Source organism: Hakea prostrata, chromosome 10 (assembly GCF_041222555.1).
Source record: "Hakea prostrata isolate BN-2017 chromosome 10, UWA_Hpros_2, whole genome shotgun sequence".
Classification (NCBI taxonomy): domain Eukaryota; kingdom Viridiplantae; phylum Streptophyta; class Magnoliopsida; order Proteales; family Proteaceae; genus Hakea; species Hakea prostrata.
The window spans coordinates 11,581,150-11,595,641 of NC_142609.1; the positions used below are offsets into that span (position 1 = coordinate 11,581,150).

Sequence of the window (14,492 nt, forward strand, 5' to 3'; positions counted from 1 at the left end):
CGGCAACCTTAGATTTGGCCTAGAATTGCCTGTGGTCTTCCTATTTTTCCCTGAGATTGTGAAAAGTCAACAATATCCCTAATATCCTTAACAGAGATGATACTTTTGGGATTATATTTTATACTCACTAGGCTGGAATTTTTTCTTTCAAAACCAGAACTTTTCAAAAAAATTTCAGAACTTTTTGTGGTTGGAGTTTACTTGTCTAATTAGTAGAGTAAAATAGAAGTGATGACATTTGAATCTCTAGTCTCATTTAGTATTTCCTGTTTTATGTATGTTCTTCTATAATTTTGCTAAATAGTATCTTTTTGTTGTTTGGAACTTACTTGTCTAGTTAGTATAGTAAAATAGAAGGAAGTGATGACATTCAAATCTCTAGTCTTGTTTAGTATTTCATGTTATAGTTATGTTCTCCTATAATTCTTTGAGCAATATGAACTTTGCTAAACATTAGATGAGTGTGCGAACCACATTCACCTTGATTATATGACCCATCATTTGAACGCAAAACCTTGCTATTGACTCATGTACACTTAGGGATACCCAAATGATACCCGAATGAGACATGTGATCTTTTTTGTTTAGTCAACATCATAGATTGCAAGATGAGCACATTTATGTGTGAAATCTTAGGTGTAAAGCAAGCATTTTACAAACTTAAAGTAGAGCTACCTTAGGTTTTATGTTGTTTTTGCAGATTTTATGAATTTCTAGGATTGAACAAATATTTGGAGTTTTGGGCATTAAACATGCAATTTTACACGTCAAGAGGTCCGTTCAATTTCTCAAGTGCGAATGTGGGCCTGATTTGGAGCATGATGGGCTAGAGATGCAATTATTGGCCAACTCCAAAATATTTTATAAAATTAGATTATGATTTTTATTTTATTTTTCTTTATTGTAATTGAAAGAATGTATATGAACCCACAAGTAGTCAAAGATTAGGATTTTCTATTTTTCTAGAAAATTTTTTTTTTTTTAGATTTTATTTATTTCTCTAATTAGTTTTCACTCTCTCTTCCCACTTTCTATTCTTTTCAATATTTCATTTTATTCTTTTTCCTTAAAATCACTTTTCTAAATATATATATATATATATATATATATATATATATATTCCTTCTTTCCTTCTTCCACTTTTTCTCCACGTGAAAATCAAGTTTAATTTTATTTACTTATTTATTTATTTCTCCATTTACTCTCTCTCTCTCTCTCTCTCTCTCTCTCTCTCTCTCTCTCTCTCTCTCTCTCTCTATTCCTTAGGCTTTCTACGGAATTTAGATCCTTCTTCATGTGGTTTTTTTATTTATTTCTTATTATTATTATCCTATTATTATTATTATTATTATTATTATTATTATTATTTCCTTATTTGTAAATCATTCTCCATCTCTTATAAATATACCCTCCCCTCTTAGGTCTAGTACACTTTATTTTCTCTTTAGTTTATTTAAGTCTTGCACTTTCTATTCTCTTTAATTTGTTCTAGGTTTTCTCTAGTCTTTGAATACTTTGTGGGTTCTAGTTTCTAGATTGAATGTTTAGGTTTTAATGTTTTCCAAGGAATATTAAAGTTGCGTAATTTATTTTATGCGAGTGTACTTCCTCTATTTTTATCAATGCAATTTCAAGTTCAAGTTCAAGTTAATTTCAAGTTTGAGGATTCGTTTTCTCTCTGGGTCTAACAATTGCAGATCTAGATTATTCTAGATCTAGTTGTTGGGTTGGTTGAGATTTGAATCGTTTGTTCAAGTTTTTTTGGAGATTCAAAGATGCAAGTAAGTAACCTTTGCAAATAATCTTCTCTCCCCCCTCCAAAAATAAATTCCCATACTAACTAACTAGTAGAAAGTACGGGGTCAAACTATGGGGAACTAAATTAAACTAAATTACTAAGATTGAATTCAACAAAACAAAATTTAAATTAAATCTATTAATTAATGCAAAATTTTTAACTATGAATACGTGAGGATCTTTGGGATTTTGAATCCCCCATGCTTTTCACTAACCAATATAATTCCACGCTTCAAAACAAATTAAGGATGGTCCTTCCTAGATATGCCCTATCTTCACAAGACTATCCTCCTTCGCCGAACCTTAGCACACTTAGTTTGCTTAGCTATAGAATATATTTGGCTAAACTCAAACATAATCAACTAGAAGATATAGAACAATCAAATTAATGAAATAAGCAATGGATCTATCTACATCCCAAAGAAAAGGAACTAGCTACTCATTATAACAAATATCATCAAACAAATAAAGATGGAATTTAGAGAGAGAGATAGATGTGATCTTCTTCTTGAGCTGAGAGCCCTTCACGGACCACTAACCCAATCTCATATGATGGCCAGATCCATGTTCGCTGTCTTCCCCTTTTCTCCGTGGTTGGTTTCTCTTTTATGTATCCCGCACACAATGAATTTGTTCTCTTTACCCGTCAATTCGACTTTATTCGTTGATTTTGGAAAAACTCAAAACTAAAAAGTTGTAGATATTTTCATTATCTTTCCATAGCATCTTAAATCACCGCAATCCGAGTTCATACGGGAGAGATATATCCAAAATACTCAAGGTGGGTCTATTTACCCAATTTTCAGATCTTATTACCAATTTTGTTCCTTGGACCTCCACCTATTTCCAATTTGACTAAGATTTATGCTCTCTTTGCATTAATTAAGTTGGATTTCACTTTTTATAATTTCTTGGGTAGCAAGATTGAATCCCATGATTTTATTTTAATTAAAATCCTTTAATATATTTGCCAACTTTGCTCCACATTATCTGTAATAACCAAAATCACCTTATTCCTGAAAAAGACACAAAATTACTCAATTAACTCTCTTTTAATTAATTAACTATGAAAAATTAAATCAAATAAATAATGATAATGCATGCTTATCAGTTCCTGTACTTGTGTAAATAGAACTCTAAAGTGTAAGAGTCCCAGACATGTGGTGCAAAAAACTCTAGCCTATTTATGTAAGATATATACAATCAGAGAACTATTGTCATTTCTCCTATGGACATAGTTTGCAAAGTTCAACCGAGCCACGTACACCCTGTCTCACTTTCTCTCTCCTTAAATGTCTCTCTTTCTCTTCTCTACACCATGCTTTTAACATCCATCAACATTGATTTTTTGTCCAGAATTGTTATTTTCCAGTTGGTATGCCAAACCTTCTCTGCATTCCATCTATTCAACTTGCTTGGCTGATAGTCATGTGTAAAGTAGTTAGCTGCTTTCCATATTTTTTGTGGTGATTGGGTCTTCTTCCATGTGTGGCTACTGCTGTATGGTTTACCCATATGGACCATAGGATTTTGAGACTAAGTAAATTAAAATCCCTCTAATGTCTAGTGAATATAGATTGACAGCAGCTTGGCATTTTTAATTTGTGAACCAATGGGCATATTACTTGGCCATTTAAAATTATGAAGTAGATCTCCTACCAGTCTACCACTGTCCTCATATTTCACTTTAAGAAAATATGATCTTGTGAAGCTGAAATCTTCCCGCATGAGCAACCATCTATTGGGGATATCTCATCCTTGATGGAAAAGCAAGGTTGTTGTAGGTAGCTTTTGACGTAGTATTTTTCCAAAGAAAGTACTCTTACCTTTGGGGCTTAAGAGAGATGCCATAACTTTAAGCATGGCGAGTTGAGAGTTCTCTGGTAATAATAGTCTGTAAGCTGAAGCAACATTGAATTCACCAGAAGCCAATGTGTTGCCACAAATACTGATCTTGCCGATGATTTAGAGGAAGAGGTATGGAAGTGAAACAGGCTCTCCCCGTGTTTGCATGTAATATTTTTTCAAATTTCAATTTATGTAATTTATGTAAGAAAATTGAAGAACAAAACTACATTTAAACTAGTAAGACATTACAAGAAATACAAATCAGGTACTATATATATCCTTTTTATAGCATAAGCATTAAACAGGAGAACTAAAGCAGAAAACGCATCTTCAAATGCTTCTCAACCAAGAACCTTTGTCCAAACCATTTCATTCTCATTCATCCAATGACAAACTTCAATTTGGCCAGGGCCAAAACCCAGAAGTTTAAAAGCAAGATGGTTTAAATTCCAAGAAGACGTGTCAAAGTGGCATGCCATGATCACATGATTCACTTTCTTTTGAGCATGTATATCAACTACATATATTTTCACTTTCTTTAAAATATGACAATAATATACTTGAAATGGGAATGGTTGACTATGACATAACGTTGGCGGTTTTGATAGATTTCCATGGATGAGTTTCACAACTCCAATTGTAACATTCTCATATGATCCTTCAATGCTCTCAGTATTCCATAATTTTACATTGTGCCCTAGTTTCTTGACCACAAAATCAATGAGATCCTCAGCAAAAGTCACACAAATGCTTTGCATGCCTTGAATGGAGCATTTCTCACAAGTCTTGAGGGTACCTTGAATATATTCATCCATGTCTGATTCATCCAGCACACCAAAAAGCTTATTCAATTTCTTGACCTGGGAAAATGAAAATGGGATTTTTGATGCTAGAGATCGTGGCAAGAATGATCTATGTGACACTGGATCCCTTAGATCAGGTATGCGCATGAAACCTCCCTCCTCCAACATTGATTTTCGAAAATATGGCAATCCCCCTTGGCTTGCAACCGACATGGGTGTTCTAGTTGGATAGTCATATTCCAATTTTGCAGTATTCCACTTGGCCATTGGTGGTAGGCTTGTGCTGTCCTTCATCTTCTTCCCAAGTGCATTTGTAGAACAAGCAATATTAGCTTGTTTACAAAATGAATGCAAGTGATAATTCGATATATTTTCTTCAATAAGTTTCATAAATGCATATTCTTGATGGAAACTTAATGGAGAAGCTTTTGCAACTAACCAATGTGGAGGCTGAGGAAGACCAATGTGATCTTCCCAGTACCGTGAGAATGCATTTTCAGCTTCTAAACCCTATAATTTCATAGGAAGAAATAACAACAAATAAGAAGATAAAACAAAAGCAAGCAATAACAAAGTTGAAAGGAATGGAAATCTTAAAGAAAGATTGTTCTCACTCTGAAGTATGCTACTATCAGCAATCCAAGCAAGATGATGAAATGCATTATGATGTAAAACAGAGAAAGTGGTGAGTCAATTCTATGGCCTTGTAAATGTGATTGGTTTGATGCATGACGGAAGGGTGTTGAAGTTCATATATAGGAAATAATTTGTAGTAACGAATAAATATAAAAGAGAAAATTTATGTATACATTCCGTATACTTTGCTTAGGATATTAATAACTAATAAATTGATTCCTAGCAGCAGGGTAGCAGAGCTCAACTCCGTTAAGAGAATGGCTAGCAGTTTTGCGAATGGAAATGAAAAGAGATGCGACAAAGCAGCCAAGATAAAGATTTGCTTAATTTTATATAGGCTCTTATTTTGAAGACTAATGTAAAGAAGTATCAACACAATTTCAGCAGCATTTCAATTGTTCAGAAAATGTTGTATACATGAAGCTAGATTTCACCATTACTAGTGATGTGTTAATTTCAACTATTGCATATTTAGATATAGTATATATAGATCCATCATTTTGTCTTAAATACACATTAAAATCCTAGACCCATACTTATATTCATATATACACATTGTTTTTGGTACATATACACATATGGACCCAAGACTCTTTTATTTTAAAATGTTATATATCACTTAATTTCTATAATATTTCCAAACTCAATAAAACTTAGTATGCTGGAAATTTATTGAAACAACAGTACCACAATGAAAAAGCTGAAGTTTGTGAAGTGTGGTATCTTTTATGGGAGGAACCTTAGCCATTAGTTTTTAAGGTCAGGATAGCTTCCCACATGGTTGTTGGTATGGAAAATTCAAAATTGCCATTGTAAGAACCAAGACTGAGATATTTAGGCTGGAATGCATGACCATGGAAGGAAAACTTTGAGTGGAGAACTTTAAACAAAGTAAGATTTGGTAAGAACAATTTAAGCAAAGAATACTAACCTTATTTAAGGAAGCTTTTGTTGTAATTAAATTGATTGACTGACTTAATTGGGCAACAAGATGAAATTTTCTCTTTTAGAAGAGTTTGGAAAGGATCACCAAACCAGCACCAATAATTTCCACATGAAGGTGTTCGCATATTAGATTAAAACGGAAATATGTTTTGACTAATGATAAATAATGAACATTTTAACAACCTAACCATCATAATTGTTGGTGAACCTCCACGAGTCCCATAGGGACTCTACCACAGCAAATCGCAGAGGCCAAGTTTGAAGAATTTTATCCCAAGTGGATTAACCTCAAGTTGTTTCAATCAAACATGGAGATCTCCATTCAAATAAATTCAAATTTAGAGTTACAACACAAGTCAAATACCTCAGCAGTTGGATGCCCTCAACTATCCTCACTCTTATCCAAGGCAGTTTCGAATTCAAGAGTTGTAACTCAGTAGGAAACTCTTAATGAATTCTATTGATGCTAATTTTGCCGGCAGCTTTGAACCGCAACCTTCGCACCAAGTTTCTCCAATCTGGATCGATCTGAGTCATTTGCTTCCTCTGTTAGTCTCTCGTTCACTGGAAAATTGAAAACACACTGGTTAGAAACGGAGCCGATCGTCTTGATCGGCGTCGTGTCTCCGACGGTCTATTTAGATATGTGACGACCGTTCTCCAAAGCTCGAAGGAGCTTCTGAGATGTTCTAATGGAGTAAATCGGGAATGAATCTAGTGTTTGAATTGATCTGAGAGACTTACCCTTCACGAGTCCTTTTTCCCCTTTTATATAGATTTTCCCGCCTATAGTGTTTTTCAATCATGACCACCGGATCGTAGCTCCTGATTAGATGGCTGTGATCAATCTTCTTCCATCATCTTTGGGCGAACCCATATATCTCTTTATTGAAACAATCAAACCTATTTGAACCATTATAGAACCGGAGCGGAACCGGAGTGAACCATCTTAAACCGATACTAGGATATTTTAGTCATAACACAAGCCCCCAAGCCTGCTGATCAGGTCGAACTCACACGAGACTCTGGTCAAGAGGTTTGAATCTTTCTTCCAAGGAACTCTAGAATACCATGTTGAGCTCTGATTAAAAGGCTATATACGTTAAATCTGAAGGAATGCTTTAAGTCTTGATGTTTCTCGTCAACCCTCGCATCGCTTTTTCCTCACAGCTAATCTTCACTGAATCAATACCTTATATCTTTTCCCAAGAAATTTATGATTTTCAAAAACTATAATATCAGGTCGTTAAATCATCATTAACTCGAATGTTGATCTGCGGTTCATCTTCTTTATAAAATCACAATTTAATAATCAAACCTTCCTCCGTAATCATTATGCTTCTGTGCTCAGCCCCCAAACCATCTTGTGGACCAGCCGAAATCTTTTTTCTTGTCAGACTTTTTATACATTCTTAAATATAACATTGATAGCTTCAAACTTCATGGTCAAGACATTAAAATCCAAATGACAATGGACTACATGTAAAATTTCTTCCTGCCTTATCATTTTTCTTTTCTTTTAATTTCAAATTATATAATTCAGTTGGAGAATTGTAGAACAAATTTATATTAAAACTTGAAAAACAAGAGTTGTCAATGGGATGAACTCCTCCTCCCCCCTCCTCTCTCTCTCTCTCCCCACTCCTCTCTCTCTCTCTCTCTCTCTCTCTCTCTCTCTCTCTCCCCCCCTCCCCCCCCCCCCCCCCCTCTCTCTCTCTCCCCCTCTCTCTCTCTCTCTCTCTCTCTCTCTCTCTCTCTCTCTCTCTCTCTCCCCCCCCAAGCCCTTTCTTGGTCATCCCTATTCTCTCCCACTCCCCTAACCCCCAACCATGGAGTTCCCCTTTGATCGATTCCTCCCTCCATCATTGATGGCATCTTATGGCCTTTTGCTCTGCAAGTATCCTCGATAAAAGAAGCAGCACATTTGAGTCGAAGACTTGTGCGATATTTTCTTGGCTCCCATTCTCCATTCGACATTGCCAACTCCACCCTTTTCCCAAGCAATGGAATCCTAGTGGCTTTATGAGAAAACATTCCTTCTTAACCAAGGCTTCTTTCTCTTCATGTTCTCTGATGAAGAGGACCTGCATAAGGCTCTCGAGGGAGGCCCTTGGATGGTAAGGAAAAGACCTTTGTTCCTCTGGCGATGGGACTGTTAGCTTTAGGTTACCAAAGTAGACTACTTAGCTCCTCCTCTTTGGGTTTCTTTCCCAGGGTTGCCACTGCACTTTTGGTGTGAAGAAGGGGTTAGCATGTGGATTCTGCAATCAGCATACCCCTCTTCTCCAATGCAAGAACTATGAAGAAAGATCTCTTCTCCTCTGCAAGGTCTTGTATCGATGTTTCAGCTGAAGCTCCCCTTCCCTCTTTGATCTACATCAAGGAGGGGTCCCCCCCCCCCACTCATTTAAGCAACAAATAAAGTTCAACTGGGACCCCCCCCCCACTTGTATGGCTTTTAGCTACTCGATTTGTGGGAACCTTGTCCCTACCCTATCAGTGCAGCACCCTTCTCCTATGGTTGAGTCATCTTAGAATGCCCCCTACTTGTGTTGGTGTCTCTTTGGTGCCCTCCTATAATTGAGCCACCTTGTCCCCTGTCTGGCAACCTCTCTAGCAGCCCATGGCGCCTTTGATTTCTTCTTTTCCGTCCTCTGTCCTAACCTTAGCTGCTAGAACTGATTCACCTCCCTCTCCCCAATCTCATTATGTTCTCTACTTCCGAGTCTTAGTCTGGCATCGCTGCATGGTCTAGTGAGGAGGTGGATCTCCTACGCCTTTCCTCTCAGTGGGAGTTCCTACTTAGGTGTAATCTTCTTTCTTGACCCCCCCCCCCCCCTCTTTCTTCTAGCTCTCCCTCCTCCCTCAGTTTATGTTGCCTTCCCCTACTTCTATTCCTTTCCATTCATGTGCCTCCCTTGTTCGTGTCCCCTTCCCCCTCTCTCCCCCCTTATGGCCTCTGTTGTGGGACTCTCTCCCTTATCTCCTACCACTACTTATCTCGGACCACCTCCCTCCCCTTCATTTCCTCTCAATCAAACAGTCTCTTGGCCCAATCCCCATCTAGCCCATCTCCATCCTCTTTGTCTTTGTCAGCCTAGCCCCCTTCCGTTTCTTCTTCACGAGATAGAGAGTTGACTTATGATGTTGCTTTGTAGTCCTAGAACATAGTAAACATCTGTGATAAACTTGTGATCTCCATTATTCTCCTAGATCATTATCTTGCCTATTCCTTTGACTAGAATCTTTGATGAATCACCTGACTTCTTCTTGGATTGCCTTGTTCAACTCTATAAATACTCCTTGATGCCGCACATGTGGTTACTAGTGCCGGTGTCAAGGAACCTAGTATGCATGTTCTTTGCCATCTCCTCTATAGGTCAGCAACACTGTGGGTTGATCATTCACCTCTTCTTTTGTAGCAAGGTGAGTTTTTTCCTCGATTGTTGCTTCTAGCTATTCTTGGCAGTCATAGCTAAGTTGCTCATATTTTTTTGTAATTATAGCATTGATATTGGAAAATCTTTCACTTCTTTAGAGTAAGGACCATGTCCTCTTGATCTCCAACCTCAACCTCTTATATTGGATCATTCACAATCATAATTATTTTGATCTCTCCATCCTCCACATCCACTACGATTGCTATAGTTGTTGCCTCTGAATGTTCCTCGTCCACGACCTCTGCTACTTGGACCTTCATCTTTGATGGATGATTTTCTCTGTAGAGCTTGATCCAAACTTTCACCAGAATTTTTGTTTCTATTTATCCTTTGCTCATGAGCTTGGAGAGAACCCAAAAGCTCATCTATGGATATCGTGGATAGATCCTTCGATTCCTCGATCGCTGCTTCAATATGTTCAAATCTAGGAACTTGGAATCTAAGGATCTTGTCCATAATCTGGGCATCATTTAGTACTTCTCCATTTCTCTTCATTTGATTACTAATAATTTGTACTCAACTAAAGTAATCAGCGATAGACTCAAATGTTTCATTCTAAGAGTTTCAAGTTCAGCTCTTAGAGCTTGAAGGCATACCTTTTTTTCTTTAACGCCTTGATAAGATTTATGTAGAGTATCCCATGCCTGCTTTGCTAATTTGGGGTTTGAAATCTTCTCGAATGTTGATTCGTCAACACCTTGATAGATGAGGAAGAAAGCTTTCTTATCTTTCTTTCTTGAGTCCTTTAACGCACTTCTTTGTGCATCGGACAAGGCTATTTCTGTATAACCTCCATCAACAACGTCCCATAGATCTTGAGATCCAAGCAATACATTCATCCGGATGCTCCAATTATCATAACTGTGACTTCATCAATTTCGGAATCTGTGGTTGTATCAACATTATCCTTAGCATCCTTAATAGAGATTATACTTTTGGGATTATATTTTATACTCACTAGGTTGGGGGGGGGGAATTCAGAAATTTTTTTAAAAACCAGAATTTTTCAAATCTTTTCAGAATTTTTTTGTGGTTGGAGTTTACTTGTGTAATTAGTAGAGTAAAATAGAAGTGATAACATTTGAATCTCTAGTCTTATTTAGTATTTTCTGTTTTAGTTATGTTTTTCTATAATTCTTTGAATAGTTTTTTTTTTTTTTTTTTTTTTTTTTTTTTTTTGTAATAACTTACTTGTCTAGTTAGTAGAGTAAAACAGAAGGAAGTGATGACATTCAAATCTCTAATCTTATTTAGTATTTCATGTTTTAGTTGTTCTCCTATAATTCTTTGAACAATCTGAACTTTGCTAAACATTAGATGAGTATGTGAACCACATTCACTCTGACTATATGACCCATCCTTTGAACGCAAACATGCTATTGACTCAAGTGCACTTAGGGATACTCAAATGAGACATGTGATCTTTCTTGTTCAGTTAACATATTAGACTGCACCTTGATTCCCTCTTGAGGTGAAATCTATAAGAGTACCACTTGTTTAAGGATATGATAGAGGTCATTCTTCTTTCACTGAAATTTGAAAATATATTATCTTCTATTTTGTTCCACCCCTATCATATTTCATTTTTCACTTCATCTATTACATGGAGATAACCGAGATGTACATGGTGCAATTATTGTTATCTCATTGATGACTCCCAAGTTGTGTGATCCTTTGAATAGACCAAAGGTGATTTGGATTGTTAAAAGCATTGTGAGTAAAGCTTCGTTGCAATTGTGGGTCCAATATTTTTTTTATTTTTTTTATTTTTGTGGTAATGCAAGTCCCATAGTTAATGCCACTGAGTGAGCCTTTTGGATTCTCATTAGGTAATATTGTACAATTGAGGCCTAGGGACAAAGGCCACTGCAACACTTGGATAGATAAGTATTTGAGAGCTATATTATGGGTGTAGAATATGTCTTAGGGAGGCTTCTTGGGACAAGTGTTATCACCTTGAGAATGAAAAGAAAAAAAATGTTTAAAATTATTATAACCATTCTCGTTTTTCCTCTAATTTGTTCAGAATGCTTGTTGACTATAAATGCGGCACTAGAATGTCTAGAATTCGATTTTCTTATTGATATATAATTTATGAGTTCTGCCATATGCATTTTAAACTCATCACTATCCTTGGCAATATATTTAGCTTGTCTTGTATATATATATATATATATATATATATATATATATATATATATATATATATATATATATATATATATATATATATATATGCTTCAATTTTACCATCTCCATGTATGTATTTCATCCTTCTAACCCCCCTTTCTACATTACTTCCACCTTCACAAGTCCTTTTCACCTTAAATAAGTGGTTGCACTTCATTAGTGGAGAGAGTGATGATTGGCCGGACATACGAGAATTGACTTGGGATTAAAGAGTCAACAACAAGGGTTTTAATCTAAAAGTGGACTAATTAGTGGACACCTCACCATTGCTAGGGCATTATCGGTATTTGAAGAAATTTGGCCAAGAAAATCCTAAGTTTACCTTATAAAGAGAAGTTCCAACTTTTTTACCTTCCCACTTGGAGTTCTACTCAAAACTAGAAAGCCTATTCAAAATTATAATTTCCATAAAAGAGAAGTTCCACTGAGATTTGAACTCAAGTTACTAAATTAAGAGTTCAACGTCGTAACCACTAGACTGTTAGTTTCCTTGGTTAAGTTAGATTTGGAATTTGGAGATTATTTGCATTAGATTGAATCAACAAATCCTATCCCATGTAATTTAGGAAATCCCTTTATAAAAGGGAAGGAAACTCCACCAGCCAAGGATGAATTTCAAAGGATACAGAGTGGGACGAATTCTAGAGAGAGAAGACCTTGAGCTAGTGCCTTGGGAGAACTTTGGAGAGAGAGGTGCTAGAGTTTCTTCCTCAGTCTTAGTCTAGAGTGATGTTCCTCTTAGCTTCTCCTCTTAACTTCTTCTTCTTCTTCTTCTTCTTACTTCTTCTATGATATTCTAAATTTCTATTGCTAGAGTGTAAATGGATCCTTGTAATACAATCCACTACTCTTAGTTTTCTTCATTTTGTTCTTAATATCTAAATGTTGGCCGTAAATTTCTATTGCTAGAGTGTAAATGGATCCTTGTAATACAACCCACTACTCTTAGTTTTCTTCATTTTGTTCTTAATATCTAAATGTCTGGCCAACATTCATGAATTATGTAGTATGTTTTCATACATGTAATAGTGGAGAATACATGCTAGACCCCTAGGATTGAAGAATATTAAATTACATCTAACATGTAACAGGTTAGACGCTTTGTTTGACATTGTTTAGCGATTATGTGTATCATGTAATGCATTGAATTAATTGAGCTTCTATGCATAAAAGGTAGAAGGGATTTGTTGTATTAGGGACCCTCAAGTTTAATAAGTGAGGTGATCTAATTTAATAATCCTGTCAACAAGGGTAGAAAGTAAATTAATTGTACGAAGGGGAGGGATTGATAATTATGACATATCTGGTGAAATCAAAACATTAGTATTTTTATTAATAGATATGCTTAATATTTTCATTCATGATTTTGTTAGCATAGTCAGTAGCTAATTCTCAATTTTGATCACTAGGTAATTATTAGTGTTTTTGAAGTTGGTATGTAATTTGACTCTTTTTATTCTCATGGGAATGACATCCCTCTTATTTCTTTATTACTTGGGCGACCTCATGAATTTGTAAGTACAAACGCGACACTCTCTGTGAAATTTAATTGCAATGCATCCAAGAAAAAAGGCCCAAAGGATGGAGGTTTGGGAATTGTGTGCAGGGATCATTCTAGAACTCCAACTTTTGCCATATCAGAGAAAGTGAGCTTCAATAGCAGTAAGGTAGGAGAAAAGTGTTGTTGTGAGGGTTCTCTTGGAAGTTATTTAGGAGGGTTTAGATAGAGTTGTACTAGAATCATATTGCTGAGGCCTGAGAGGTGATAAGCCCAGTCATCAAAAATCAGCAGCTGGCATTGAATTTGGATGACATTAATATTAAGAGGAAACTCAAGGACGACATTGATAACTTTCTGATGCAATCAAAGAAGTGAAATTAATAAACTTAAAAGAGAAATTTAAAAAAAAAAAAAAAAAAAAAAAAACTCTTTGGTATGGGGTATTAACATTATGACTTTTGAATAACATTAATATTAGCAAGAAACTTATACCCCAAAAAAATGTATTAGAAGGAAAACTAGCTCAAGGGGTGAAGTTGATACAGTTGAAATTTGCAAACCTAAAAGAGAAACTTTTATGCACATAACTATATATAATATTAGGAAAATATTTAGAGCAAATTATATTGGCATCCCAAAATGGAGGCCTTAAAGCACTAACACCCCACTTTATATTTGAAAAACATAAGCACCCCAAAATTAGATTTTCATTGGAAACATTAGTACAATTTGTCACTGAAAATTGTTAAGTCACGGTTTACTTTTCAATTCCAAGAATATCCCAATCAAAATATGAAGAGAAAAAGAAAAAGAAAAAATGATTTTGCGGTTTTTCAATGACAAATTAGACTAAGGTGTCTAATGAAAATATAATTTTGGGTTGTTTGTGTTTTTCAAATATAAAGTGGGGTGTCAATGCTTTAAGGCCTCTATTTTGGGGTGCAAGTGCAATTTACTCAAATTTAATATTTTCCTTGTACTTATTCTCTATTTACATTACTCCTCTCTCGAAAGTTTTACCTCTAATTCCTCCAAAAAAGTGAACTATTATCTCTTATTTTTTCCAAATATTTTAAATGGCCTAGTTATATTTTTTTTCTTTTTCTTTTTTTCCTTTTTTTTTTTTTTCTCTCTCTCTTTAATAGGATTCCATTGAATGTGATTAATGTATTTTTTTTTTCTTTTCCCTCCCTTTTTTATAGGATCCATTAAACATAATTAGATGTAATTTAATTTTCGTTTTCCCTCTTTTATAAGAATCCACTAAAGGAAGAAGGAAATACAAATAAAAATAAAAGAAACATAGCTAAGGAATTATATATAGAGGGGGCC

The 14,492-nt window shown here is 35.4% G+C and overlaps 1 protein-coding gene across 1 annotated transcript; it reads right to left on the minus strand.

Annotated features, from left to right (window-relative positions):
• Nucleotides 1-3,986: 3,986 nt before the first annotated feature.
• Nucleotides 3,987-8,006, minus strand: LOC149001908 (polygalacturonase-1 non-catalytic subunit beta-like). Its single transcript, XM_089138610.1, has 2 exons — nt 7,851-8,006; nt 3,987-4,958 (listed from the first exon to the last, which is right to left on the minus strand). Exons 1-2 carry the CDS (start codon nt 8,004-8,006, stop codon nt 3,987-3,989), a joined length of 1,128 nt encoding a protein of 375 aa, XP_088994736.1.
• Between the last annotated feature and the right edge of the window lie 6,486 nt (nt 8,007-14,492).

Excerpts from the sequence above, each read along its gene's own strand:
- LOC149001908 (XM_089138610.1), bottom strand. The coding sequence starts at position 8,006 with ATGTCGAATGGAGAATGGGAGCCAAGAAAATATCGCACAAGTCTTCGA. Across the intron at positions 4,959-7,850 it reads GGGGAACTCCATGGTTGGGG|GGTTTAGAAGCTGAAAATGC; the intron begins GTTAGGGGAGTG and ends ATGAAATTATAG.